General features: G+C 39.4%; 1 protein-coding gene across 16 annotated transcripts in view; it reads left to right on the forward strand.

Annotated features, from left to right (window-relative positions):
- LOC133420771 (adhesion G protein-coupled receptor L3-like) overlaps positions 1–23,565 on the forward strand; it is a 303,952-nt gene extending 280,387 nt beyond the window's left edge. For 5 of the 16 annotated variants that reach the window (XM_061710576.1, XM_061710582.1, XM_061710581.1 and 2 more), the window contains 9 exons: positions 207–298; positions 5,395–5,436; positions 8,149–8,175; positions 9,820–9,988; positions 11,027–11,152; positions 13,869–13,965; positions 18,061–18,186; positions 19,590–19,607; positions 20,812–23,565. In XM_061710576.1, coding sequence (XP_061566560.1) covers positions 207–298; positions 5,395–5,436; positions 8,149–8,175; positions 9,820–9,988; positions 11,027–11,152; positions 13,869–13,965; positions 18,061–18,186; positions 19,590–19,607; positions 20,812–21,764 — 1,650 coding nt within the window. In that variant the 3' untranslated portion in view covers positions 21,765–23,565. Of the gene's footprint in view, positions 1–206; positions 299–5,394; positions 5,437–8,148; positions 8,176–9,819; positions 9,989–11,026; positions 11,153–13,868; positions 13,966–18,060; positions 18,187–19,589; positions 19,642–20,811 lie in introns of all 16 variants that reach the window. The other 11 variants (XM_061710585.1, XM_061710586.1, XM_061710588.1 and 8 more) reach the window with 5 other exon arrangements.
- The last annotated feature ends 2,587 nt before the right edge of the window (positions 23,566–26,152 follow it).

Raw genomic sequence — 26,152 nt, forward strand, 5'->3', positions numbered from 1 at the left:
TCAGGTCCCTGTGCAGTCTGTTTCACCTGCAGCGAGGTTTCATAGGATTTTGCGCTCTGTTTGGCAAAGTGGGAAACCAAGTCCGGCCGCTGTGCTCCAGCTTTGTGCTGCAAAGAGGCCTGATTGAAAGTGAATTGAACTGAAACAGGAAACACACAAGCCTCATTCCCGTCTCACTTTCTCTCCCTCTGTCACTTTTCTCATAGCTCAACGTGATCTTCCTGGGCATCGCTCTCTACAAGATGTTCCATCACACAGCCATTCTGAAACCAGACTCCGGTTGCCTGGACAACATCAAGTAAGAGCACTCAGATCACCCGGACACAATCCTTGCCACTGCTTTGCTGCAGACTGAAAGAATGCTTCACTATGAACCCGATGGGCTTGCTCCCACAGAACGCGCTCCACATCTGAATTGCATCGAGAAATGATTTCGGCATGAGCTGAACTTTCCCATTTCTCTCGAAACTAATGAACCTCCCCGTTAGAGATCAGCTTTTGAGCGCTGCTCTGCATCAAAGCCCCTGTTTCAAGCAGTGCACTTTGTCCTACCTCCCCCTTTTGATATTTTGAAACATCATTAAAAACACTTGAGATTGTGAACAGCCAGCCCAAAGGTATGAGAGTCTGAGCCTGCAAGGTAAGCACCTCCCATTGTGTTCAAAGGTTTGTGTCAATCCAGGTTAAAATCTAACTGGTGTTTTGTTGCTTTTCTATCATTGTCATAAGAACACTGTTGTCTGCTCAGGAAAAGGCCAGGAGACCTGACCTGGTGTTATCCTGGCGTCCACATGTCGCTGATGAATATTCATTTTGTGTGCCTGCCATGTGTCGCAGCTTATCTGCCCTTACCTGGCTGGTTTCAGATAAAACAAATGCGTAAAGGGGCCGCAACGACTTTTCCATGCCATTTTTTTTTCCCAGTGTTTTTGCAGATTAGCTGCTAAAACTTTAAATTCTTTGCAATGCATTTGTACCATTGGAGAGTTATTTCAAGTGTTGTAAAAACAGCTCAAATCAAATATAAGATACTGTATCTCTACTGTAGGAAAAAATATCCGGTGGTGATAGAATGGCGAGTACGTGGGCTAAAAGGCACAGTCAGCCATTGAACAAACATGAAAACACCTCTGGGTTCAAATACACTGACATTACACACTGTATCTTTTCAAACAACATCTTTTATCTTATTATGAAATAGTTAATTTATTGATTTAATTGCTGTTCATCTATGCGCTCTAGATAAAGCTAAGCTCTTAATACTACTAATATCTGATCTTGTCAGCGCCACTTCTCAGTAAGCCAAGCACATACAGAATATGATCCTTGCAAATGTCACAAAAACATAATATTGGAAAGAAGAGAGGGAATTATTGCTGTTTAATTGCTGCTTATCGACAAGCTTGGGACGTAGTTTGACCTCTCCAGAAAGAAAACAAACTGTGGTCAAAATACTTTCAGGCTCTGTTTTCTCAGCTACAGCTTGTTACAGGGTAGATTGCAGTAAAAGAACCTTAACAGGTAGTCAAGGTTATAGAGGAGAAGAGAACAAGAAAGAATGAAAACTGTTTAAATTACATTTCAAATCAAGCTATCTAGATAGCTTGCTAGGTTTTTCTGATACACGTAATACAAATGCAGATTCCAGGTCCTTTTATAGTATATCAGAAATAAAATATGTTCTATAGCCTTAACTCTCTCTACAAGTGATCCTTTTCACGTTGTTATTACACGGTACTGATTAATGAAAAATACTACCTTTTACTGCGCACATCTTAAGGCCTCAGGGTCCATGTGGAAATGTGGAGTGCAATCACCTCTGCAATATTGCTTTTCATAAACTATTAAAGTTAAACTTGTAAAAGTTTCATGCTAAAATACATCTTGAAAGGTTGTTTTTTTTTAAGGTGGCCCTTCCCAGTAGAGTGACACAGCATTTTCCTGCCGCTCTCTTGGCCGTCAGCTCCAGCTAGTCGGTGTCAGCGCAGGTGCTTTCAACCCATGGTGTAAAGTTGTTTTCCTGCCAGTGTGCTGTGATGGATAAAGGTTTTGCTCTGTGCTCTTTTTTTTTTTTTTTTTTCTGTCTGCCTCCCGATTTTTTAAGCCACTTTGGTCTCATAAGTCTGCTTTATGGCCAGTATTCTGGCACCTTTTTTTTTTGTCTGTATGTGTGTGGCAACATCACCAGATCCATCTCAGCACAACGGCCTGTGTCTGCCCTGCTCTCTGCCAAATAACAAACACACACTTACATCAAAAGAGGGGAAAAAATCAAATATCATCAGCCTTGCAAACATAACAGGAAAACTCCTTTTCATTCAATAATACAAACCAGTTTCTGAAGGTTTATTATATAAATGTAAATGCCAACAAATGGAAATGATGTTAAAAATAGTAAAATTCATCAGTGTAATTGAAGATTAAATGTACACACTGTTATACATATGTTATTGCTTTGCAAAGCTTCAGCTTGTTGCCTGTGGCTCTCACAAGCTTGAACGTTTGTCACGCCTACACCTTAACATACAACATGTGGTGGGAACCCAGAGCTGCAGAAGAAAACATGGATCATAATTTGCCAACTCCCCAACCTCAAACTGGATGGAGCCCAGAACCCTGGATGATGTCGACCTTGATCACGTGACCCCTATACCATTTAATTGTTGGATATACAATCAATCACTGCTGAATCCCAATACTAGTTCTAAATAAGATCTAAATATACATTCTGTTTTTATTCTCAAACATTATGTATTAGCTGTAATGACTAAAACATGCAGGACCTGGGCTGAGATCAACATGGTGTCATTTCAGTTATACGGGATGTATCAAATCCTTTGAACATATTTTTGTGTAGGCGACGTACCTGTATATCCTTGCTATTTTATAACTGTGTTGGGAATGAGCAGACAACTCCTGTTTTGCAAGGAAAAAGAAATTCTCCAACAACAGATCCTCAAAAATATCATGTGCTAACTATGTACAAAGAATGTACCTGACGACAAATGTGTATGTCAGGTTCAAACATTGCAAACATGAATTACACAAACTGTCAAGTCTAGAAGTATTTCAACAGTGGCAGTTTTTTTTTTAAAGCTTTTGCCTCGATACACCACTATAATAGATTAAAAAAAAAAAAGATGTGTTTAGACTTTGGACCTTAAGCGTTAGTTATGGAGGTTTCAGAAAAATGTAGCATTGACTTGTTAGGAATTATAGCCATAACACGGCCTGCAAATTTGTAAATACATTTTCTCATATATGGAGGAAAATCCTTTGCAGCCAGTGCCTGCCTGAAGCCTGGAGCCCATGGACATCAATAAATGTTGGGTTTCCTCCCTGGAGATGCTTTGCCCGGACTTCATCGCAGCCACCCTCAGATGATTCTTGTGCGTGGGCCTTTTCTGGTTTCTGATTTGTCTTTGGTTACTGGAAAACAACTGCGTTGTCTGCACTGTGAAGCAGTGGGAAGCACTTTCCTATCAGCTTCCTAGATATTGTCTGAATATTAACAGAGTATAGCCCTTTATACCTTTATACAAGCCCATACCATGACACTCTCTACCAACTTTGACACATGATGAGTTTGATACTTTGGATTATGAACTGATCCTTTCCTTCTCTAAATATCTTCCCATCATTCTGATACCAGTTTTTCTTGGTTTCATCTGTTCATCTCAAAAATATTAAAAGGTTTTTTTTAGATGTTTTCTGGGAAAGTCGTATCTGACTCTTGTCTTCCTGAATTGTTTGTAGATTTTTGACAATAATACAGGTACACCTACCTTGTCCAGTCTCATTGACTTCCCTTTAAGTTGTGAAAGGGTTTTTCTTCATCCAGTAAAGGATTTTACACCTAAGTTCCCTAGAGCCTTCTCCCTTTCTAAGAATGTCAGAAACTCATTCATTTGATTTGGCCAGACCAAAGACTTTATAGGTTTACGTTGCTTTTTCAGCCTACTCATGGCCTCCTTTACTTGCACTGAGATGGTTGTAGACTCAGTTAGCTCAGTCAAACATCTGCCAAACCCCAAGTCAATACCTGATATCAACTCCAGACCTTTTATCTGCTTCATTTGCCTTGAAATAAGAAAGGGATTAACCACACCTGGATACTCAACTTCCTTTCATTCATTATCCAAACACTTGTGAGGCCCTTCGCTTGAAAGGGCTGTAATTCTTAAATGGCCAATGCCATATTTTGGGAAAACATCTGAAGCTGTAACTGTACACTTTAATCACATCTTCAGTGTCAGATTTTAGAGCCATTGTGGTGGTTTACAAAGTCAAAATCATAGAAACGATGTCATTGTTCAAATACTTCTGGACCTACAGTATATGCTGTGGATCTAACATAGGCAAACCATGGTTACTTTGCATCCAGAATGGATGTTTACTGTATTTAAGTTTTTTTTTTCTTTTAACACTATGATTTAATGGCTCACTTATTGAATCGTGATGCAACAGATGGTGCACTGCAATTTAATAGGTTTGGAGGGGTTATTTATTTTGGTCACCATTTTTCAAGTCCATCTAAGTAACCCCCCTCTAGTACGGCAAGATGCATTGTGTAGTTTGTTCTGCAGAAAAAATATCGACAGCCGGGGTTCTTAGCGTCATGTGATTTATAACCGTGCACCCCCTCGAGCGTACCTGCTGACCTCATGACTCTGAGTCTTACTGACTTCAAAATAGTCTGCAGTCTTTCACAAGGCCCTTGGAAAAAAAAGGGTTCAATCTGCGCAGCTTTTTTCGGCCCCTCATTCATCTCATGTGGTTTTTGAGTCATTACCGAGCACACAACTGCACAGACGCATTCAGAAAATTGGATTCGGTGTTGTTGGCTTCTGCTCAGCTCCACATATTCTGTCATACCTGTCAACAGGTACCTTGGTTTCATCATAAAAAGAGAGAGAAAAGTACTGTTTCTTTCAACACTTAAATGTTAAAGACAGATTTCTGTGTGGTTCAGCGGTGAAAGAAAACAGCCTCTAAACATCATTGTTGATCCCTTCAGAACTGTTATCACCTCAGTTTCCCTAAAAGCTTCTCTTCCCCATGACTTATCAATTCGAACTGGTTTGATGATCTCAACAGCTCTGCTTAATTAAGTCACTTTTGTTCTGTTAGGGGATGTATCTTCTTTTGTTTTATCTCTGTTATTTGGTTTCTCTTTAAGGTTTGACGTAAAGCCTTCTTTTCAGATTTCGTCATTCTGCCTTGTTTTGATGTAAACGTTTCATCTCATTCTCTGTGCATCTTCTTTGCCCTTACGGCTTCTTTTGCTTTTGATTAGCACTCACATCCTGCCTCTTTTTTATGTTTATGTCATGTTTAGCTTTAACATCTTTCTGTTTCTCATCTCACATTTTTTTTTCCCCCTCTTTATTTTAGCTACCGGTATTATGATGGATGTGTTATTGTGGAATGGCACTGGTAAGATGAAGCATTTCTCAGTGGAAGGTGTGGAGTAGAATTGATATTGTGTTTGATGTCTCCCCTCCCTCCTAACCTGTTCACGGCAGCGCTAGCTGCTACTGTCGTGTGATTCATGGACTCAAACATGACTTTTAAAAAGATTGCAGCTTTGAATTCAAGACTTGCATCTGAATGCAGCGCATTTAAAGCCACCTCCGCGGTCGGGAAAAACGTTGCGTCACTGAAGTCTTAAACATCTCTGAGAAACAGCCTGTGAAATGACACTTTGCAGATTTGAAACGGGTCGAATTAGGAAACTTGCGATGTCGTACGTAAATGGTCTGTGACATTGACATGAATGAAACCTCTACGGTTCAAGTCATTTGAGAGGAAACTGAATGTTTGAGGCCAGAGTTTGAGGTAGTTTTGTGCTTAGTGCATTCTCCTCAGGTTTGGAGTTTCTGATCAACATTTATCACAGCGGAACTGTACTCTGCTGAAAGCACTTTTTCTGCAGTCCTTTGCAGACTGTGTAATGTACATACTGTTTATTATAGCCGTTGTTGCGCATCTCTGGTTTATTGGCGAGCATGGTTGAGCTGAAGAAATCTGAAATCTTATCTATTTTTGCTCTGTAGGTTGGACCTATATTACAACGGGTACAAAATTTAGAGCATACGCTTTTGCTTTCCTTAATAAAACTATGAAAAGGAAAGAATTGAAAAATTTGAAAAATAGCTGAAATGTTACCCTTTTATTTATTTTTTTTTTTTTAAATTCAATTTGTTTTTGTCTTTTCAGTCCCAAAATGTTGAATATAGAAGATTATTCAGCTTTGGAGACCAATACTCTAAAATCTAAAATGCTAAAAAAAAGTATTTTCCTGCAATACAGAGTTCAAATAAAAAAGACCCTTTTATATTGGCGGATACCCCACATTTAACTTACGCGGGGTTCGAGGCTTCACTTAACCGTTTATCAGGTCTAATGTAAACAGAACTAATGCGGGTCGTGGGAGGGATTTGTTGATCACGTAACCTCAGTACAGTTTTTTTTTTTTATTAGTAATATTTTATAGAATAAAGAAACAGCTGACAAGAGTAACAGCGGCAGCAGGACGTCACAGGTAGGATGCATATATGCAACATGAGTTACTGGGGAGACGAGGAGATCCGCGAGTTACTCAGCCTCAGAGTTGATGGTCCATTGTTTGAACAAGTGGACACAAAAATAACAAACCAGGGCTTTGCAAGAAGCAAAATTCACCCAAAAAACGCTCATCCTGATGTTCATCCATCCTCGTTTTGAAAACTGCACCTGTCTGACGGCGTATAAATCTTGTATATGTGGGGACAAGACAATATGTCATTCTACACGCCCACACAGCTTGCGTGATATTTTGCGGATAACGCCTCCCAACACTCCTTCCCTCCCCACGACTCGTCTTCAGGTCCGAGGTGGCAAATAACACGTCTTGCATTTATATTACCCAACACGCGTTAAACACGCGTTCATCCCCCAGGAGGATCTAATCTAAAAACGCCTGATGATGCATGCAAATAAAACGTATATCCATTTGATATGAACATTTCTCTTCCTAACCTCCCACTTACTGTAGTTCATCTCCCTTAATGTTAACATGACATTTACCCCACTGTGATCTTAGAATCTGTATAAAATGCTAATTTTGTTTGATTTGAAGACACTGAAGACATTATTCAGGTATTGCCTATATATAAATATACATTTATTTCTTTTTTTTTTTTTTCAAGCTTTTATTTACCCACAGTACCATCTTCAGATGATTTTTCTATAGTTTTTACACAGAAAAAAGGATTAAATAAGAACATACTAACTGTTGCATGCAACTATGTAAACGGTAATAATGATACCGACAGTATAGGAGGATCGTTTCTAAAAGATCTCATCTTGGGGACTTTCAAGTCAAAGTCTTGATGGGATAAAACTCCAATGAAAGGCACCTGTTGTGCTTTTTGCTGACTTTTCATGCGGTTTCTGAAGTTTTAGCCTCAAGGCTCTCAGCATGCAGTCGTCAAAAATCGTCCCGGAGTTTTCATCTGATATCTCCAGAAGAAGCTGTGCCATGTGCTGATACGAGTCATAAACCCTCTTCACATCTGTCCCCTTAAATGTGCTTATCATGACCTCTTGTGACTCTATCATCCACCATCCTTGGAACATTACTGTCACTGGTTAGAGGACGATATTTTGTCCTCTTTTGGACCTACTGCTTGCGTTTCTGTCTCCAATCTGGTGGCAGTCGCCTTGATGAAGTACCCCTCGTACCAGGTCATTAAGACAGCCCTGGGAAAATTATGTTTAATGTTCGCCCCGGTGAATTCATAAATCATTTTACCCCCCCCCCCCTTATTTTTTACCTCACACCTGGCCCATTTATAATGGCTTAAATGCAAAAGTCTGCCAGCATTTATGAGGGCAGGAAGATACTTCTGTGAACCAAGATAATCGTGTTTAGCAGCTGTAAATCACAAACCCTTCCACAGATGTATGAATGCCTTTTTCTTCGTGTTTGGTTGTGAATGCTGTGAATGTAGTTGCAGCCAAGCAAGCCATCTTTCTTGTCCACGCATTGTTTTCCGTCTCCATGTTTTAATTTGTACATTATGTTTAGAGTCTCACTTTTGTAATTACAAGTTCCCATATGATTTGATTCATTTCTGCCTGTTTTATTTTTGTTCTGTTGCTCAGCTATCAGGATTATGAACCTGAGATCAAGTAAGACAAACTGAGGTGCCATCTTTTTTTTTTATTCCATAATGCCATCTTTCATTTCCTCCTCCGTATGAACAAATCAGCACCCAAATCCATCTGGCTCCCTCTCTGAATCATTAACATGATGAATAGTGGAGCACTCAGTCATGTCGAAGGCCGCGTTAGCGAGCCCGCAGTACTCCAGCCTTAGATACACATAGCCTAAAGATGTGACAACCAAGATTATCTTTAAATGGCACCTGTATCTGCACGGTGCACTGTATGGAAATATTAGCACTTTACTGTGGACGTGGCACATTCGTCAGGTGGAAGTCATTCTATAGAAGCACAAAAAAAAGCTTGAATCAAAGTGCGTATTAATGCACTGGATCCAAATCCCAGCTGGAGGTTCTCGATCAGTCAGGGCATCTGGACATATTTTGCATTCTTAATGTAATTTTGCCACTTACTCCAAAGGCTTTGGAAGCCTCCGTCAACTCTCAGCACACCAGATTACATCTCGCTTCCATCATGTTTTCATGCATTATGACATGCTATTTTGTTATCTCTGTCATAGACTAGGACATATCTTTGTTGTCTCAAAAGCTCTTCTATTGCCATGTAATTACCTAACCTTTTGATTAAAACCTGACTGGGGCTATTTCGTTTTGCAGAAAGAGTTTGAACAAAATGATAATTGCGCAGTTACAGCTTCACTGGGCTGACATTTAACCACAACTAAGAAACTTCCACAACTCAATACCTTTGATAACTTGCTTTAATATTTTTTTTTTTTTTTTTATGTTTTAATATTCCTTTAATATTTGTGGAAGCAGAGTCAAGAAGTTTGACATTGCTCTGTATAATCTTGAGATTTTTTGCACTGTATCCAAGGTAACACGCTTATTCTGGTGAGCATAATTGAGCTGTTACATTATCTGTTATTTAAATCAATAGCTTCAGAAGGAAACCCACACTAACAGATGGGTATAAAACAATTCGACCTACTGGAAGAGAAGGTCTTGCGCATGTAAATTGCTCTGGATGACAGACTCTGACACGAATCTGATATTAAACTTGACCCTGCCTCACCTGCTGTGTCACCAAAATATCAAAAGATTGCAGGTGAAGACAAAGTGTCACGTCTTTATGCTGCTTACCAGCACAACCAGAACTCTTCATTCTCAATAGACTGTGGGTTATCAAGGACATTTCCTTCAGTTAAACTTTTTATCTCGAGTGAGACTTGACAGAGACACTTATCTAAGAGCCTTGAGCTGTAGGATATAACATGTGATATACTTTTGTATTTCTCCAATTTTTTTAATGTGTCCAGATCACTGTCGTAAGCAAAATTCTTTTTTTTGAGAGAGAGAGAAAGAAAGGCTTCTCAGGTTAGTGAAAAAAGAGCCAGAATTTAAAGACTGACTTCATTGTAATTTTCGTCATAACCTTCCTAGTCCTATTCATTCATTTTCATATTTTTTGATTTTCATCCTTTCATGGGGTTAGAAGGATTTCTTAAACAGATTTTAACTGAAATTGTGAATATCAAATCATCTGTTTCCATTAATATTTTGCTCCAATTTACAATGCTTCTGCCAAGTTCACAAGATTAGTTTTTCTGAAACATCTTTAAAACTATTGTCATGTTTCTTTCCATTCCAGATCGTGGGTGATTGGTGCCATAGCCTTGCTGTGTCTGCTGGGCCTGACCTGGGCCTTTGGGCTCATGTACGTCAACGAGAGCACCGTGGTCATGGCTTACCTCTTCACCATCTTCAATTCCCTGCAGGGAATGTTCATCTTCATCTTCCACTGTGTACTGCAGAAGAAGGTACAGATTCCTTTAAGCTTTGACGTGTAACTTTACTGCAAAATTATGTTAAACCTCACCAAGTTTGAAGTATAATCAAAGTACATTTGTGTGGTACCACACCAATTCAGTACCATATACTAGGGTTGGGGGATATATCGAGATTTGAATATATATCGATATATTTTCAAACGCGATATGGTACGAGACAATCGTTTATATCGATTATTTTAAAAAAATATATATTTTTTTTTTTTTGATGATTTTGATATAGCTTATTTTGTGACAAATTGACTTGAATGTTTTATTTGAGATTTGCATACATTTTTTGTTATTTACACAACTGTCAACCTCAGTGGAAAAGTCTGCCTGTTACTGTCTACATTGTATTAATTGCACAGTGTATTTTAATTTAATTGTTATGCAGGAAAGGGATATTTGTTTTATTTTATTCAAGAAGCATTTTTATTCTATATATGCAGGCAGTTTATTTTTATTTCATTTGTTTTATACATTTTGATATTGTGCAGACCTATTGTGTTAATAAAGGAACCTGTGTGACATTTGGCACGAGGCTTTGTATTAAAACTGACTGTTTTTTTTAAGGGTTTGCCTCAGAAAAAAATGAAGCTAACAGAGATGCTATGCTATAATGCTTTGGGGGAAACCCCAATTATGGCACAGAAAAAATATCGATATAAATCGAGTATCGCCATTCAGCTAGAAAATATCGAGATATGACTTTTGGTCCATATCGCCCAGCCCTACCATATACTTAATTTGTATAGAATATGACAGTTTGTATGTATAGAATAGGGCAAGTTAAGAATCCCAACAGATTGCATTCAATCTTAATTTTGATGCAATCCTCTGTTCTGAAGTATGAGGTATCAGTTAGAAGGAAAACCTCGTCAAGATAAGTCTTCTTGAAACTTATTTGTATTCAAAAACATGATGAATGGGAAAAAAATAATTAAATCAATGTCTGCATGTGCAGTGATTTATTTATTTTATCCTTCATGCAAGTGTGTAATACTAGTATGTGTTTACTTTGCATAGGTGCGTAAGGAGTATGGGAAGTGCCTGCGTACTCACTGCTGCAGTGGCAAGAGCGTTGACAGCTCCATGGGTTCTGTGAAGGGCAGCGCCTCTCGCGCTCCAGGACGTTATTCTGCAGGGTCACAGGTTGAAAGACATTTTCCAACTTGTCTGTTTTTTCTCTGTCTGAAATTCTTTTAACCATTTAATTCACTTCTGTCCAGACCAAAATACGTTCATGGGAGGTTTCCAGGCTGTACATCATGTCCTTGTTAGGATGTTATGGAAGGGAAATACGTATTAAGTTGAACATTGGTTTGAGTACAGTTGATTTTCAGTGCTGCAGGTCTTGGCTTCGTACTGGTACAGTGACAAAAGTAACATTTTGGCTCCAGCTTCGTGAGGAATTTGTTCAAGCTCAGAAACTCCAATCTGACAATCTTTGCCAACTTATGTGAAATTTCCTTGTAAAGTAAAATTTTAATGAATTCCTCCAACACTGACACAAAGTGTGCGATGAGTTTCCACGATACATCAAAAATAAACGGATTCGGAGCAGTTTTCAGTGTTGGATTATAAATAGTTTTCAGAGTCATGCATTCAGCGACATCCCACAATACAAGCTGGATTCTGTATGCAGATCAAAGCGTTTAACTATACACAGTGCTTTGAGGAGAAAGTTCTGACCTCACGCTCAGTTGATTATATGAGCTAGATGAGAATGGAAACACTCATAAAGATGTGCCTGTTAAGTTTTAACCATGAGGCTTCTAAATGTATGTGTAATCAGGGAAGTGTAGTCAACCCCATCAGCTACAGTATGAGCGCCTCAAGTTTGTGTCTGTCCAAACATAGACGAGAAATAACAGCTTCATCAACCCATCTGTGTCCTCACTTCTGGGGACAACGTGATGCAAATTATGTTAATGGCTTTGACTGTGTCATTGTAAGTTCCTGTTAAAATACTTGAGCAGTGCATCATCTCGGGTTGACATTGGAGTCAGTTATAATTTGCAAAATTCTTGAAGCTTTTATGAAGATAACTGCCTAAATGTCTTTTTGGACTGGAGAAATTCAGGAACACTTGCTCCAGTTTGAGTAACCAGTAAAGGAGGTGGAAATGACTTAATTAAGCTGACACTTGTCTTAAAAGCAATCCTTCATTTACTATTAAAGCTGCCCTGTCATTGTATCTGTACCTTTCCACCAGCTCCTCTTTTATATTTTGCTTCATAGGCTGATAATGCTCGCTGCCATAGTGGAGTAAAGGTGGGATTGTAAAGTGGTATCAGAGTCAGCCTTCTGTGTACTTATGTAGGACACATTTGGTTCATTACACAATGGGACTCATTTTTGAATTTTGGCCATCATTTGACTGCAGAGCTCAAAGAAAACAAGAACAAGGAGCATGACTGACTGTCATAATACCAACATTTATGGCTGTTACTCAAACAAAGCCATATTCAGTATCTCTATCTAAAACTGCTAGGTGGCAGGGTGTGTTGACTTGGTGCTTAATAGATCTGCTGTTGGCAGGAGATGATGTTGTTCAGCTTTCTTTGAGTATGAGTCGTCTCCTCAGTCATCGCCACCACAGTGTATGTAAATGGTAACCGCAACACGGCAACCATCTCAGCTCCTTCCTATGTCAATTTTGTCAATTTTTTTTTTTCTTCTTTCCCTTCGCCTTATTTGTTTATTCATTAGCAGTTGGCAAGCAGTAAAGATGGTGCACGACCACAACTAGGTGGTATGGAGCGTTAGTTTGCTAAGTCAGTAGATCCTACCGGGTCCGTCATTATAAATTAAGATGTGACAGCTGAATGAACCAAGGAGGAAGCCAGATTTTTTACAGTTCCAGCAAGTTTTACCCAGGACCCCCACTATTTAAAACACATCTTTTCTTACTTGTTTTTCTTTTAAAAAAGTAAAATCCCTTTACTCACTAATTCATGCAGATGGTAAGTCGTTATGTTTCACAGAGTTGCTTGTTTCATTCTGATATGAAATGACATCATCTGTGACATTTATGCAGTTGTATACAATGCACAAACACATTTTAATAATCAACATATTGGATTATGTTGATTATTTTGATTACAGCATACAGGTCAGCCAGTTCGGTGGTAAACTTAAAAAGAACTAAATCCTGACTGGAAAACTGTGCCCATGCAAATGCTCTGAGGAGCTTTATTTAATTAAAAGATTGCAGATAACCCATGTTAGTTAGTTAGACTTATAAGGCCGGGACTGCACAGAACCCTCCAAGGAGCTCTCGGTGCAATCTAAACACTATTGTGAGTGGAGGGCCGAGCAATGAAGGGGCAAAGACTAGCAGACGGCACAGGTAAGGCTGTTAGGTTAGGATGAATACTGGAGACCTTGAAGACCCACAAATAGATCCATGTACGATTACAGATACATGTGGAGAGTTAAGGGTGCTTCTCCATATCCTCATCCTTTTCTATATTAATCTGGACGAATCTGAAGTACTCCACCGAGCCACTCTGGCTCAAGATAAAAATGTATCAGCATGGCGGATGGATATCTAGACCCTTAGCTTGAGCAATGGCCCATAGGACACTGTCATAATTAACTAGAATGAACTCTCTGGGATGGAACCTTGGCAACCAGAGACGCTGATTCAGACGCCCTGACTGATGACTTTATTATTAACTTTACCTATTCTAATGCTGGAGCTCATCATTAATTGGGGGCTACTTATCCCCACAGATAAGTAGGACTGAAGCTTAAGGACCCGAAGAACTCTGCTTATGTCTTTATCATTTTCATTATTTAACCATCCTGACAGCCCTCGGAGTGAGTATTCTGATGTGTTCTGCCTTGTTGTTTGTGCCAGCAGAGTCGCATCCGCCGAATGTGGAACGACACAGTCAGAAAACAGTCCGAGTCCTCTTTCATGACCGGCGACATCAACAGCTCCGCGTCACTCAACAGAGGTACTTGGTCCTGCATGAAATACTGTCTCCGACAACTCTTCAGCACACTGGCCTTCACAGCAGACGTTCACTGATTTCAAAATGCCATTTTCTTGCACTGACATAATAATTGCTTTGCTCTTAATGAGACTTGCGTGTTTACAGAGATCAGGGAACGTTTCATACGAAACTCTTATTCAACATGTCCAATCAAGGCAAATCAGTGGTTTCTCACAAGTTCTCTTCAGATTGTTCAGTTAATTAAAATAATTATTCCAAGTAATTTAAAAAAAAATCTATCTCCTATTCAGCTCCTAATTACTTCCAGCTTTGAAATCACATGTTTTAAGTTGAAGAAATGAGATGCATAAAAAGTGCTGTCAGAAATGCACGGGCAAAATTTTCCCTGCCTTTTTTTTTCTTGAATTAAGACAAATATGTGAATGATACTGGAAGGATAAATTCTTTTTCACTTGAACTTTTACACATTATTTATACCTGGTATTTATTGAAGTACTACTAAGTTGTATTTTAAAAGGCACGTGCAATTATAAGGATTAGGTGTTAAAGACAACCATAGGTTTGTGGCAATCATTGTATCAAAATGAAGCCTAAAGGCAGGGTAAGTGAATCTATACGCTTTCTTACCCAGGTCATTTTTTGTTATACTCTCTAAATGTCTTCTCACCATCTGCTGGCTGCCTATTTTGTGAGTACAGAGCTAAAAAAAATCTTAGTGGACAGCCCTGGCTTTGTAAACCGAAAACAAAAAGTGGAGGCTGCATGCCCTCCCAAAGCAATAAATGACTAGGGGTGGTGGAAGAGAGGCTTGGGAGAGCTGTTTTCTCAGGGAAATGATATCACCAGGAGTGACCTCATCCAGACATCGCTTACCCTGCCTTTAAGTCCATTTGATAACTGTGGAAAATAAACAAACAAGCAAAAACACAGTTCCCATCAAGTACTGTGAATAGAAAAGTGTTTTTGCATGAAAAAATACTGGATAGAAAAATGAAAAACAATTCCTTGGGCATGATTCTTAGAGAAACATGGGTTAAAAAGTATTTTGGTTTAATGCTTTTGACAGCAACAGAAACGGAGGTGACTGATAGAGAAATATCCGCCAGGCCACATCCGACATAATTTGCAAAGGCTGTAGTTGCTGGCATGCCTCCCTCCTCTCGGCAGTCATCACATCTCTTGATGGAGGGCTCCAGTTCCACACTGCTCACTCTCTAAATTCACTCTGGGCTCCTGCTTGCAAAGACGCTAATGCATAGTTACAATGATGGATTAATGTTCGACATAGTGAGGAAGTGTCATGATCTCAATAATTAGGCACTCAGCTTAGCACCACCAACAGTCGCAGCTTTTATCAATTGTGCATGGGCTGAATTGAGGCAGAGAGGTAGGACTGTAAGTTAGGTGTTGAGGAAAGGCCAACATGGATCTTCCATAAAGACAAAAGGCAGATATAGAAATTATTGATGCACTTTCACGGTCCTGGCTGCTTACCAGAGCGGATCTGTTAGAGAAACCCCTCACACCATCTTTGAGAGTGTGCAGGGAAGCATGCTCTGCCCTCTTAATTCATAAGGAACAGATGCAAATGGAATTGCACTTATCTATGGCTGTCCCCATGTTGTTATTAAGGAATTATGTGCTGAAGAGTGAGCATTTCTTGCTGATTTGTTGTTTGCATTCATTGTGCCCGAGCTCCCCCCGCTTGGCATCCGAGAAAAGGAGTCTGCAGCTGCCACTCTTCCCGTGCTCTCCTTGGGAGCAGAGTCATGCAATCATCTTGATAGCACTGCATGTTCAATTTATACCAGTATTCAGGATTATAACTATGCAATCAGTGTGATTTTTGGAAATTGTCCAATCTCAACACAGAGACAATAAGTGCGGGGGTCTGTCATTGGGAGAATCCTAAAAAGCGGCCCGTGTTTACGGAATAAACAGTAATTAGGGCAAGCAGCACCATCGACAACAAATTACTGTTTTTCTTTATTCCCCAAATCAAAACAGCATTCAGTTTCCCGAGCAAAATTATAACATGCTTAATTAATACGAGGCTCAAACAAAAAATATAAATAACGCTGAAAGATTAGACTAAATTAGCAGAACTTTATTTCTTTTTTAAATGTCATTAAAGCGCTTCTTTTCTACACAAAAAAGTACTTGTATAATTAAAACGGTGTCAAAATAAAATATACTGTATGCGCTGTTTTTGTTATAGTAAACCTTTTCGTGTTGGTGTGACAGATTCAGATCATTAGAGGAAAAAAACAGCAAAAAATGACTACATACAGCTGCAGGATCTAATTGCTGTGTACTTGCACCTCAGATAAAAGATGTTTACCCGCTCCGCCATACTCCACAGCCATGCATCGCCCTCACCACTCTCCAATTTGGCTTCTTTGACAATAATAGCTTCATATCATGTCAAAAGGGGGGAAAAGAAATCTTGTAAACAAGAAATGAATGCGACTCACAAATATCTTCGGCACTCTTGATAGTCAGCATAATGTATTCAAATGCTCGGAAATAAAAAAAATGTTATCATCGCAGATGAAAAACAAACAGCTTTCATTCGTGTTTTAAGCTCGCAGGCTTCCAATCCGCAGCTAATCACGGGCCTCAGACTGTGAAGGTTGCACGCTTTGGTGCGGCTGTATGTGGATGGGAAACTGATGAGTCATTCGGGCAAGAGCGTCTGAAGACGCGCAGCGTTGCATAAATGGAAAATGAACCTGCGCTCTGTTTGTGTGAAGGAGGCGAGGCTGAGGCAGAGTAATGACAAACTTGACTAAGGAGAGGACATCACTTCATTCAAAGGTTATTTCAGCTGTTCGGTAAAGAGAATGAGCAAATACTGAACTTTGCTTTGCGGGGGGGGAAAAAGAAAGAAAATATTACACCACTTCTGCTCATAAGTTCAGCAGTGCCAAAAGCAATAACAGTAGTGTTGCAAGTGACCGTTGCTGCGGTTTTTTTTGTTGCTAAATACATCTGTCAAGATGAGGAAACAATATCAGTGTTTTTAGAGATAAATGAGTCTAAACTTCTGATAGATCTAAACCAGAGGTCAGCAACCCAAAATGTTGAAAGAGCCGTATTGGACCAAAAACACAAAAAACAAATATGTCTGGAGCCGCAAAAAATGAAAAGTCTTGTATAAGCCTTAGAATGAAGACAACACATGCTGCATGTTTCTATATTAGTTATAACTGGGGGAAGATTTTTTTTTTCATTTTGCACTTCAAGAAAAAAGTCACAATGTCGAGAAAAACGTTGAAATGTCGAGAAAAAAGTCGAAATGTGGAGAAAAAAGTCAGTATTTCGAGAAAAAAGTCGAAATTTCGAGAAAAAAGTCAGATGTCGAGATTAATGTTGAAGTACAATCTTGAGAAAAAAGTCGAAATGTCGAAAAAAAAGTCCAAATCTCTAGAAAAAAGTTGAAATGTCGAGAAAATTCAAAATTTCGAGAAAAAAGTCAAAATGTCGAGATTAAAAAGGAAAGGAAAAAGGAAGAAAAAAAGGAAAAAAAAATAAGAAAAAAAGAAAAAAAAGGTCAAACATTTTTGAAAAAGCTCCAGGAGCCACTAGGGCGGCGCTAAAGAGCCGCATGCGGCTCTAGAGCCGCGGGTTGATGACCCCTGATCTAAACCGTGACAGGACTACCAACACAGTGATTACTGTATTCTGTCCTCCACAAATGTGATCTTTACATGTGTTCTGTTTGCCCTGTTGGTGCTTCCTTGTATGTTTGTAGTTTGTTAACACGTGTGCGCTGCCTGAATGTGGAGCAAACAGCAGCCTTTACACTAATGGCTGGCATCAACAGTACAATTAACACCCTTTCCATCGGCCCCATTAGCCTCGTCAGTTTCCAGCTCTGCCATTTTCATAGAGCAATATCCCCTTCACTGTAATGATCATGTGATCATTTGGATGTTAATGGCTGCCATTGCTCAGCTGCATCTGCCCAGATGATATGTATGTTCTCTATCGCTTTCTCCATGTATGTATACCTCAATTTGTTCTCGTCTGTCTGTCTCCTCTGTTTTTCTCTGTCTCACTCTATCTCTCTCTCTCTCTCTCTGGCTGCTCCAGGGGCTATGGCTAACCATCTTATACCTAATGCACTCCTACGTCCTCATGGCACTAATAATCCCTACAATACATTGCTTGGGGATTCGGCAGTCTATAACAACCCTCTGGGCATGTACAACACACAAGGTGTGCTAGCTTCTTTTCATTCTTTAACATTTTGGCTGGAGCAGTGTTTTTTTCTCCCTTTCTTCCCCCTACACATTCTTGGTATTACAGAAACTGTAATGTAACAAAATCATTGGAGATTTGCACTGAGCTGACTTGCTAGTGTTCACCTTTGAGTTTTTGCAAAGTCTAATTTGAAAAAGACAAATAAGAAGGGAAAGAAGGAACAAAAAGCACTGCTCTTAGTGTATCATGAACCCTTACAGGGCTGTAGCTTTATAAAAAAAAAAAAAAAAAAAAATCCCAGTTTTGTTTTGCTGTGGGGTTTTTCATTGGCGGTGTATCTTGGCTCTTGGGGAGATCATGACTTTGAGCCCCCACTCTCTCTCTCTCTTTGCTGTTTGGCCAACAAAAACTGTAACAATGAGGAAATCCTTTGAAAGTGGGAATGGGTGTCCCACCGGGAGCCGGATACATCGCCAGTCATTTATTTTAAATGTGCTCCAATGTTGTCAGTGAAGCTTGTGTGCCATGTCTGTCGTCTCTTTGGCTTTATTCTATTAAATGCTACTGTTTGGTTATTATTCTAAATGAAATTGATGCAGAAATTTAAAAATACAAAATCATTTTTGTTGTGTCTAAGAGAATAGAGCATTCATGAGCGTTACTAATCATTTCATTTGTAGAAAAAAAGCACAGTTTTGTTTAAGACTCCTAATTATCACGGAAATCATCATTGATTTTTTTCAAAATTAGGGTTTTATACATAAATTTGATCCATAAATGATTTTACATAATTCTATGCCACTATAAATATTAATTCTTGGTATTCATGTCCGATCAACAAGCAAGCTATCCACTTTATTCTGCCTCATTCTGACTGTTGGAATGCAATTTTTCCTCTCTGCAGAGCTTTTATTATTTTATTCCACCTCTCAGCAGTCAATATGAGATTATTCTAACTTTGCAACTCTGTAAAACTGGGAAACTCATGTAAAGGCGAGATAAAACTCACAGATAGCTTTGATCAGCGGATAATTTATGTACGCAATACAAGCAGTTGCATTGCAGCTGTGATGAAGGGATATAATTCACTTACATCACCACAGATGGAAAAGAAATATCTGGAGGAATGAAAATGCAAATGCATCAAAAGATTTATCGGTGTACTTGATGCGAAAAGACCTTTGCCATATTTTAGTCCAAGGATTCTCCAAAGTGTTACAGTGGAGTGTTTTTTTTTTCCTAAGAAATTACACCAGCATTCGTTCTGCAAACGCACCAGATTTCCATGGTGGCATAAAAACAATTGCATTCCAAATACATTTCCTTGATGCGTCATCAGCATAATGTTTGTGCACTTTGCTCTTTCTACCTGTTATGCTTATTGTGTTTTCTTCTTTCCCTCATGCTGTCCCTAAAAGAGCCCTACAGAGAGACAAGTATGGGAGTCAAACTAAACATTGCTTATCAAATGTAATTGACTTTGGCTTTTACTTTCTTTTCACTCGATGCTGACAAAGGGGTAATGAAAACAATGTCATTCCCTTTTGGAAGAAATAAGGTTCTTTTGTGAATTAAGGCCCCTTTAAATTGCAAAAAGACCTGAAAATGTGTTTAAATCCCAGCCTGGACTCCAACGCTTGTAGTACGTGTGATTGGAGAAAGAAAAAAAAAATGGAGGCAGCTTAATGCAGCTTGCATATTCATCGCCCATTTGATATCACTCTCTTAAATCACTAATTTGATTACAGTTTACATTCAGACTCACGTCAACATTTCATCAGACACTGAATCGATCTACAATTTCTTCAGAGTGTCATTCCTTTGTTCAACCACTTATCTTCTTACATTTTGACATGACTACCTTTGATCAAGCTGTTACACTTCTTGAAGCTCTGAGAAATGTATCTTGTCAAATTTTCAAGAGGTCAGACAGAGAGTTTGACACTTATAACAAGCTGGATGGCCTTGTCTGAAGTAGTTTGAATTATCGTCAGATATTTGCTTTGATGTTGATAGCACGGTTAAAGTGATGAAATATGAAAGCTCGATGTTGGTGCAAGAGAGGGAACAGAAAGTCTTCTTCCTTAAAGTGTAGCATGTTTCCAAAGATATTTTTAACAAATTAATTTTTGAAGGGGGAGCTAGTTATCTTCACATATAAATAAATTGTGAAATTGCAATGCTCATGTGGGACAATATGGATGGTGTCCAATATTTGCTGCTCTGTGTTGTGGTTGTTCTCGAAGAGGGAATTGCATGGCTTTTATATACTTATTTATTTTTAACCGTCTGTGTTGCCTGTTAAAGCTTTGTGTATTCGTGCTGTGGTTAAAATTAGTGTTGTGTGTCGCACATATATAAATGTTTCATTTCTACGATAGATTATTCTCCATTTGGGTTTCAAACTTTTTTTTTTTTTTGCTTGCAACAAGGTAAGTTGATACCCACATTTGCTGAAATAAAACGACTCTTAAAGGCAGAGCATATCTTAAAAGAGAAAAAAAACGCAGTTAAAAAAAAGATGTGTTTGGATTAATGTTTGCAGATGACTGGCATTTATTTGTGGCAGTTATATCTCACCTGGTTTTTTTGACCACTACTCCCCTCCCCAAACTCCCCCATCCGTGTCTCTCATTCCAGAGGGAATCCTGAACAATGCCCGGGATACAAGTGTCATGGATACTCTACCACTGAATGGTAACCATGGCAACAGCTACAGCATCGCCAGCGCCGAGTACATGAGTGACTGTGTCCAGATCATCGATAGGGGCTACAACCACAAGGAGACTACCCTTGAAAAGAAGATCCTGAAAGAGCTCACCTCCAATTATATCCCCTCCTACCTCAACAATTCCCACGAGCGCTCGAACGAGCAGAACCGGAACCTCATGAACAAGCTGGTCAACAACGTTAGCAACGGCGGCAAGGACAGCGGATACGGGATGGGCCTGGGAGTGGGGATGGGCGTGAATGTTGCACTGGGACTGGACGATCACTCCACCTTTGTCCCGCACCACGACGAAGGCCTCGGCCTGGAGTTAATACGCGAGGAGTCCAACGCCCCGCTGTTGCCACAGAAGCCACCCCCGTCCCTGCAGGCAGTGGACAACATTCACAATCACCTCCATCAGTCAGCGCCGCCGACCCTCCCGCTGCCCCACCATCCGTTCTCCTCCACCACCGCTTCCTCCTCTTCTCGACGGAGGATCCCCCAGGAGAACAGCGAAAGCTTCTTTCCTTTACTCAACAACGAGCACACCGAGGACGAGGGCTCGACGCCCAGCCACAACCACCAGAGAGACTCCCTCTACACCAGCATGCCCATGCTGCCCGGCCTCACCGACGTGTCTGCAGAGTCTGCTGCCGACGGCTCCAAGGAGGGCGGGGACGGCAAGAGCCCGGAGGCCAGCTCAGACGACGTTTACTACAAGAGCATGCCAAACTTGGGCTCGCGTAACCACCTGCACCAGCTGTACTCCTACTACCAGCTGGGACGAGGCAGCAGCGACGGCTTCATCGTCCCACCTAACAGAGAGGATCAGTCTGCAGAAGAGGCCCACCAGGAACCCTCACACCTGGTGACCAGCCTATAGGTCCAGACACTCCCAACCTTTCCCCTTCACACACCTGTAATCCCCCGTAGTCCTGTTTTCTCCCCCGTGCTCCCTCGCTCCATCCGTCGTTGGCAGTGGTAGCCTTTTCTCTTTATTGTTGTCCCAAAGACTGATGCAGAGCGGACAGCTGTACTCTTGCTCTTGAAGACCACGGACAGGATAATATTTGCAACGAAAATGGGGGCTAATATGTGACTACATTTGTTTAGGCATTGCAGGATGTTGATGTCGTGTCCCCCACCACCACCTCTTCTTCCTCCTCCCTCCCACACCTTTAAAAACCCTCTGTGGTTTGACGTGTTTTGTCTCATTGTGAAAAGAGACAGGATTTTTAGGTCTATGCGATATAGTCTGACAGTCAAGAGGAACTGGATAGTCCCAAAGTCTGAGCTATAGACTTCACCAGAATAGATGGGGAAATTTGAAAAATGAAAAAAGGACTATTTTATTATACTTCTGTATCTATATTGACTTTTTGAAAGATTTTCTTCCTCTTTGTTGAGTTGCAGCACATTTTGTTTGCTGAAGTGTCCCTTCAATGAAAGAAAAGCTTAGAAAAAAAACTTAAAAAAAACACGCATTTTGGACAGTTACCATAAATGATTATTGATTGTATGCTTTCAAGCATAGATGTTCCTTTTTTCCATTCATTTTACTGTAATAACAGTTGTTAAGAGGGAAAAAAAACTAATAAGAGGATTATGACATATTTCTCTGTAACTGTACAGATAACTAGCATTGCACATAATAGTATGCTTTTTTTTTTTCCTTTTTGTTTTGTTCTGAGCAAACCTTTTGTCTCTGTAAATGTAGTGATTAGGGACAGTTTTGTTCTGTTGTGCTGGCCTCTCTGGATTTTTGGTACCACTCTGGTTTTCTGTTTTATCATTTCCAAGAAATTACCATCTAAATAGAAACAAAGTAACACAAAACACACTTAATGTCTAGACATATCTGTGAGGCGTATTCACTTTTGTTTTCAGGTCAGTTGTCTGTTTCTATTTGATTTCTTCTTCTTCTTCTATCATTTCCCCCCTCCCTGTGTAGATAGAAGAGCTTCAAGGAGACAGAATGATGATGTGTTCCTCTGAAAGGTTTATAATGCATTCTGCATTTATATGGGGATTCAGAAAACACTTGTCCTTCTCAGAAACCGGACAAATTGAACCTTGATGAGCACCAGGCACTTGTCCTAACAAAAAGGTTGGCGGTTTTACTTATTAAAGAAAGAGCTTTTGGAGCCCGAAAAACTTGAGCGTTTTTCTTTTTCTTCTTTTTCTTCAAGGAGGACATTTATTTATTTATTTGTTAAATAAAGGGTTGGGGAATGAACAATGAAAGTAAGCATAGTGGCACAAAGAAGTTTTTATTATTGGCTATAATAAATGCTTCTTATTTATTTTGTTTTATTTTATTTTTTGTATCAGCTTTCAAGATGAATGACCCCATCATTGATATTTGTTGTAATAGTGAAGCTTGTTTGCCAACAAATAAATGGCTGATTAAGATTCATCACAAAGTTACGACAGAAGTTCTGGTGTGTTGGAAATTTTTCTATATGGATAAGACAAAAGGACCTCCAAATTGCAGTTTGATCAAGTATTTTGTTTCCTTTTTTATTTTATTTTTAAATCATATGTTAAGATTTCTCATTAGCACTCTGTCCATTTCAGTGCCAAGTCAATTTTGGCCCAGCAACTGTGGATGTGCTCTGTATGCTCTGGTCTGCTTAACAATAGAAGCAGTGATTTCATAAGCTGTAATAAATATTTCAATATCATTGCTCGTGGAACCAATGAATTCTTTACAGATACTGTATGCTTAACTTGACTTTGATGAGCTATGCAGGAACCACAGGAGTCAACTGGAGCTTGCTTGCTGGCAAGAGCTGTGAACAGAGGTAAGCACACACTTTCCTGCAGAAACTTTTCAGTTTTCATTTTCATATTATAGCAACTGAGGAGTAAACAAGAGGAGGCCGGTTCCAAAAATCAATCTTCATTAACCTTCCATGTTAAAACGTCCAACTTTGCTGTAGAAATACACATATTTACAGGCTGGAGGAAGACAGTTTTGGTCTCCATGGTTAGATATGACTTCTATGACAGCTGTATTGGGGGGGGATTTTAAGGTACAGTACTCATCATAAATAGTACAAATAACTGTACAAAAAGCTTAGACAGACCACTGTCTCTGACCACAGGTTCAGGGTTGGAAACTAAGGGTTCAGGTCAGGATCAAAGCTTGCAAAGCAACCATTAGCAGCTATTTCAACCAGACAACTCGCGGAGTAAGTTTGAAACGCTTTAATTGTAACACATATTTAAGTTTGGCGTTTAGACTCCATCCAAGCATAATTTATTTGGTTTACAGATAAATAGTAGGACTAATCCCCCCCCCAAATTTGAGTCGGAGCCCACAGGTGGAAGGCGCGATGGAGGTGGGATTGACAGCAAGCTTTGTCCCTGAGACATCTGAAGGCATCTAAGAACGCAGACTTCTTGCTCCTTAAATAAGTCAAATGGAGTAATTGAAATGAAACATTCAGAAGGGTAAATGCGCTGCAGAGATTGCCTGCTTGCCAGCCGTACTGCCTCTAGAGCAGGGGTGTCAAATGTGCGGCCCGAGAGAGATTTTCATGCGAAGTTTCCAACGCAAAAAAACGAAATGTTAATTTACTAAAAAGGAAGGCATAAATAATTGCCATGAATCGCAGCATATCCCATAATATATTTCTTCTACAAATCCATCGTTATTCCACAAAGAGAGCAGTTTTCGAAATTTTTTTAGCTTTCTAGAATGCATTTGCCGATTTTATTTCTTTGTAGACTGTGGTTTATTTTTATTAACTGACTACTATTATATATTTTCGAAGGAAAGATATCACTGCTAAAAAAGATGATAAAAGATATTTATTCGGAGAATTTCAGTTTTGAATACGAGGATAGTGATAAAGTAAAACAGTTAAAAGAGAAGTGCTGACTTTTTCGGCACACTCGCGTGAATATCCGCGCCAATTTTTAAAAATAAATACACTTAATTGTACTGGAAAAATCTCTAAATCACAAAGAAACACTCTCGGATGTAATAAGAAAGATTTTGCTTTTAATTAAATTTCCTATAAAAAAGCGAAATATAAAAAAAACATACTTGTTTCTGTTAATCTTTGTAAAATTATGTTAAAAGTATCTTACATAATTTGAAAAAAAAAGAGAAATTTCAAGAAAAGATCCTGAAGAAATATATTTTACATAATTAGAGTGTAAACAAAGTGCATATTTCCTTTAAAATTAACTAAACTGATATTGGATTAGATAACAATAGTAAAAAAAATAAAATGTTCGCACCGTTTTTGTTATTTTGAGCGTGCGGCCCGCGAGAAAAATATTGGTCAAATCCGGCCCGCCAAGAAAAATGAGTTTGACACCCCTGCTCTAGAGCATCGCCTTGTTCCCTTTCACAGCAGCCAAGTCCTCCAGGTGAGCCACCTTCACCCCACCACCTCAAGGTGTTTAAAGTTCATTAATGATGAGTTTCACTATGAATGTGAGTGTCGATGTGAGCGTTTGATGGTTTTGGCTTGTTAGCATGAACATTTATGAGTCGAGGTGTTGTGGTTCCAATACCGGCTTCAGTGATTCTACTAAAAACAAGGGTATAAGTAGCTGTGAGTGTTTATGTCTGTGCAACATCTGATACCGTGTCATTTTCGCCAGCAGGGTTTTTCAAAATAATTCTTCTTCAGTGGTCTAAAAGTCAGTACAGGAAGTTGCACAATATACTGCCTTGCAACATCCTGTTTTGAGCAGCCGGGTGCGAGTTGTTAGACTGAGCTATCTTGTGGTTAATGTAAAACAACCTCAAAGTATTGAAGAAGCCATCAGGTGAAAGAGCGTTAGTTTATAAAGTCAAAAGAGAAAGACCTAAGAAAACCCAGTAGCAGACTCTGTACTTGGCTTTTCTGAAAAAGGAGACCGCCGAAAAAAGCCACAGCAATAACAGCCGATGGTTTTGTACAACATCTCTGAAACCGCTCTTGCTCTACTGTAAGAGACTGACTGAAGATTTGTCATGTCAGCTAAAGTAAAGAGAAGTAGGTCCAGGAATGAGCTGAATGATGGACATCTGGTCGTCTGACATGAAGGCTATTTTCTGATCGGTACTCTGTATCATCCAATTTTGAAAGCCCAGGTAACACAATTTTATCAGAAAGGGGAAAAAATGGTATCTGGACATCTTTTGATTAAGGGAATGAGTAAGAGTGCAGGATGGCATTACTCCACAAACTTCCTTTCACTTCCTTCTCTCACTTGTGAATGCTCAGGGTTAGAAGTTAAGATACCTGATAAGGGTTGGAATAAATCTGA

This window comes from Cololabis saira, chromosome 20 (genome assembly GCF_033807715.1).
Source record: "Cololabis saira isolate AMF1-May2022 chromosome 20, fColSai1.1, whole genome shotgun sequence".
Classification (NCBI taxonomy): Eukaryota; Metazoa; Chordata; class Actinopteri; order Beloniformes; family Belonidae; genus Cololabis; species Cololabis saira.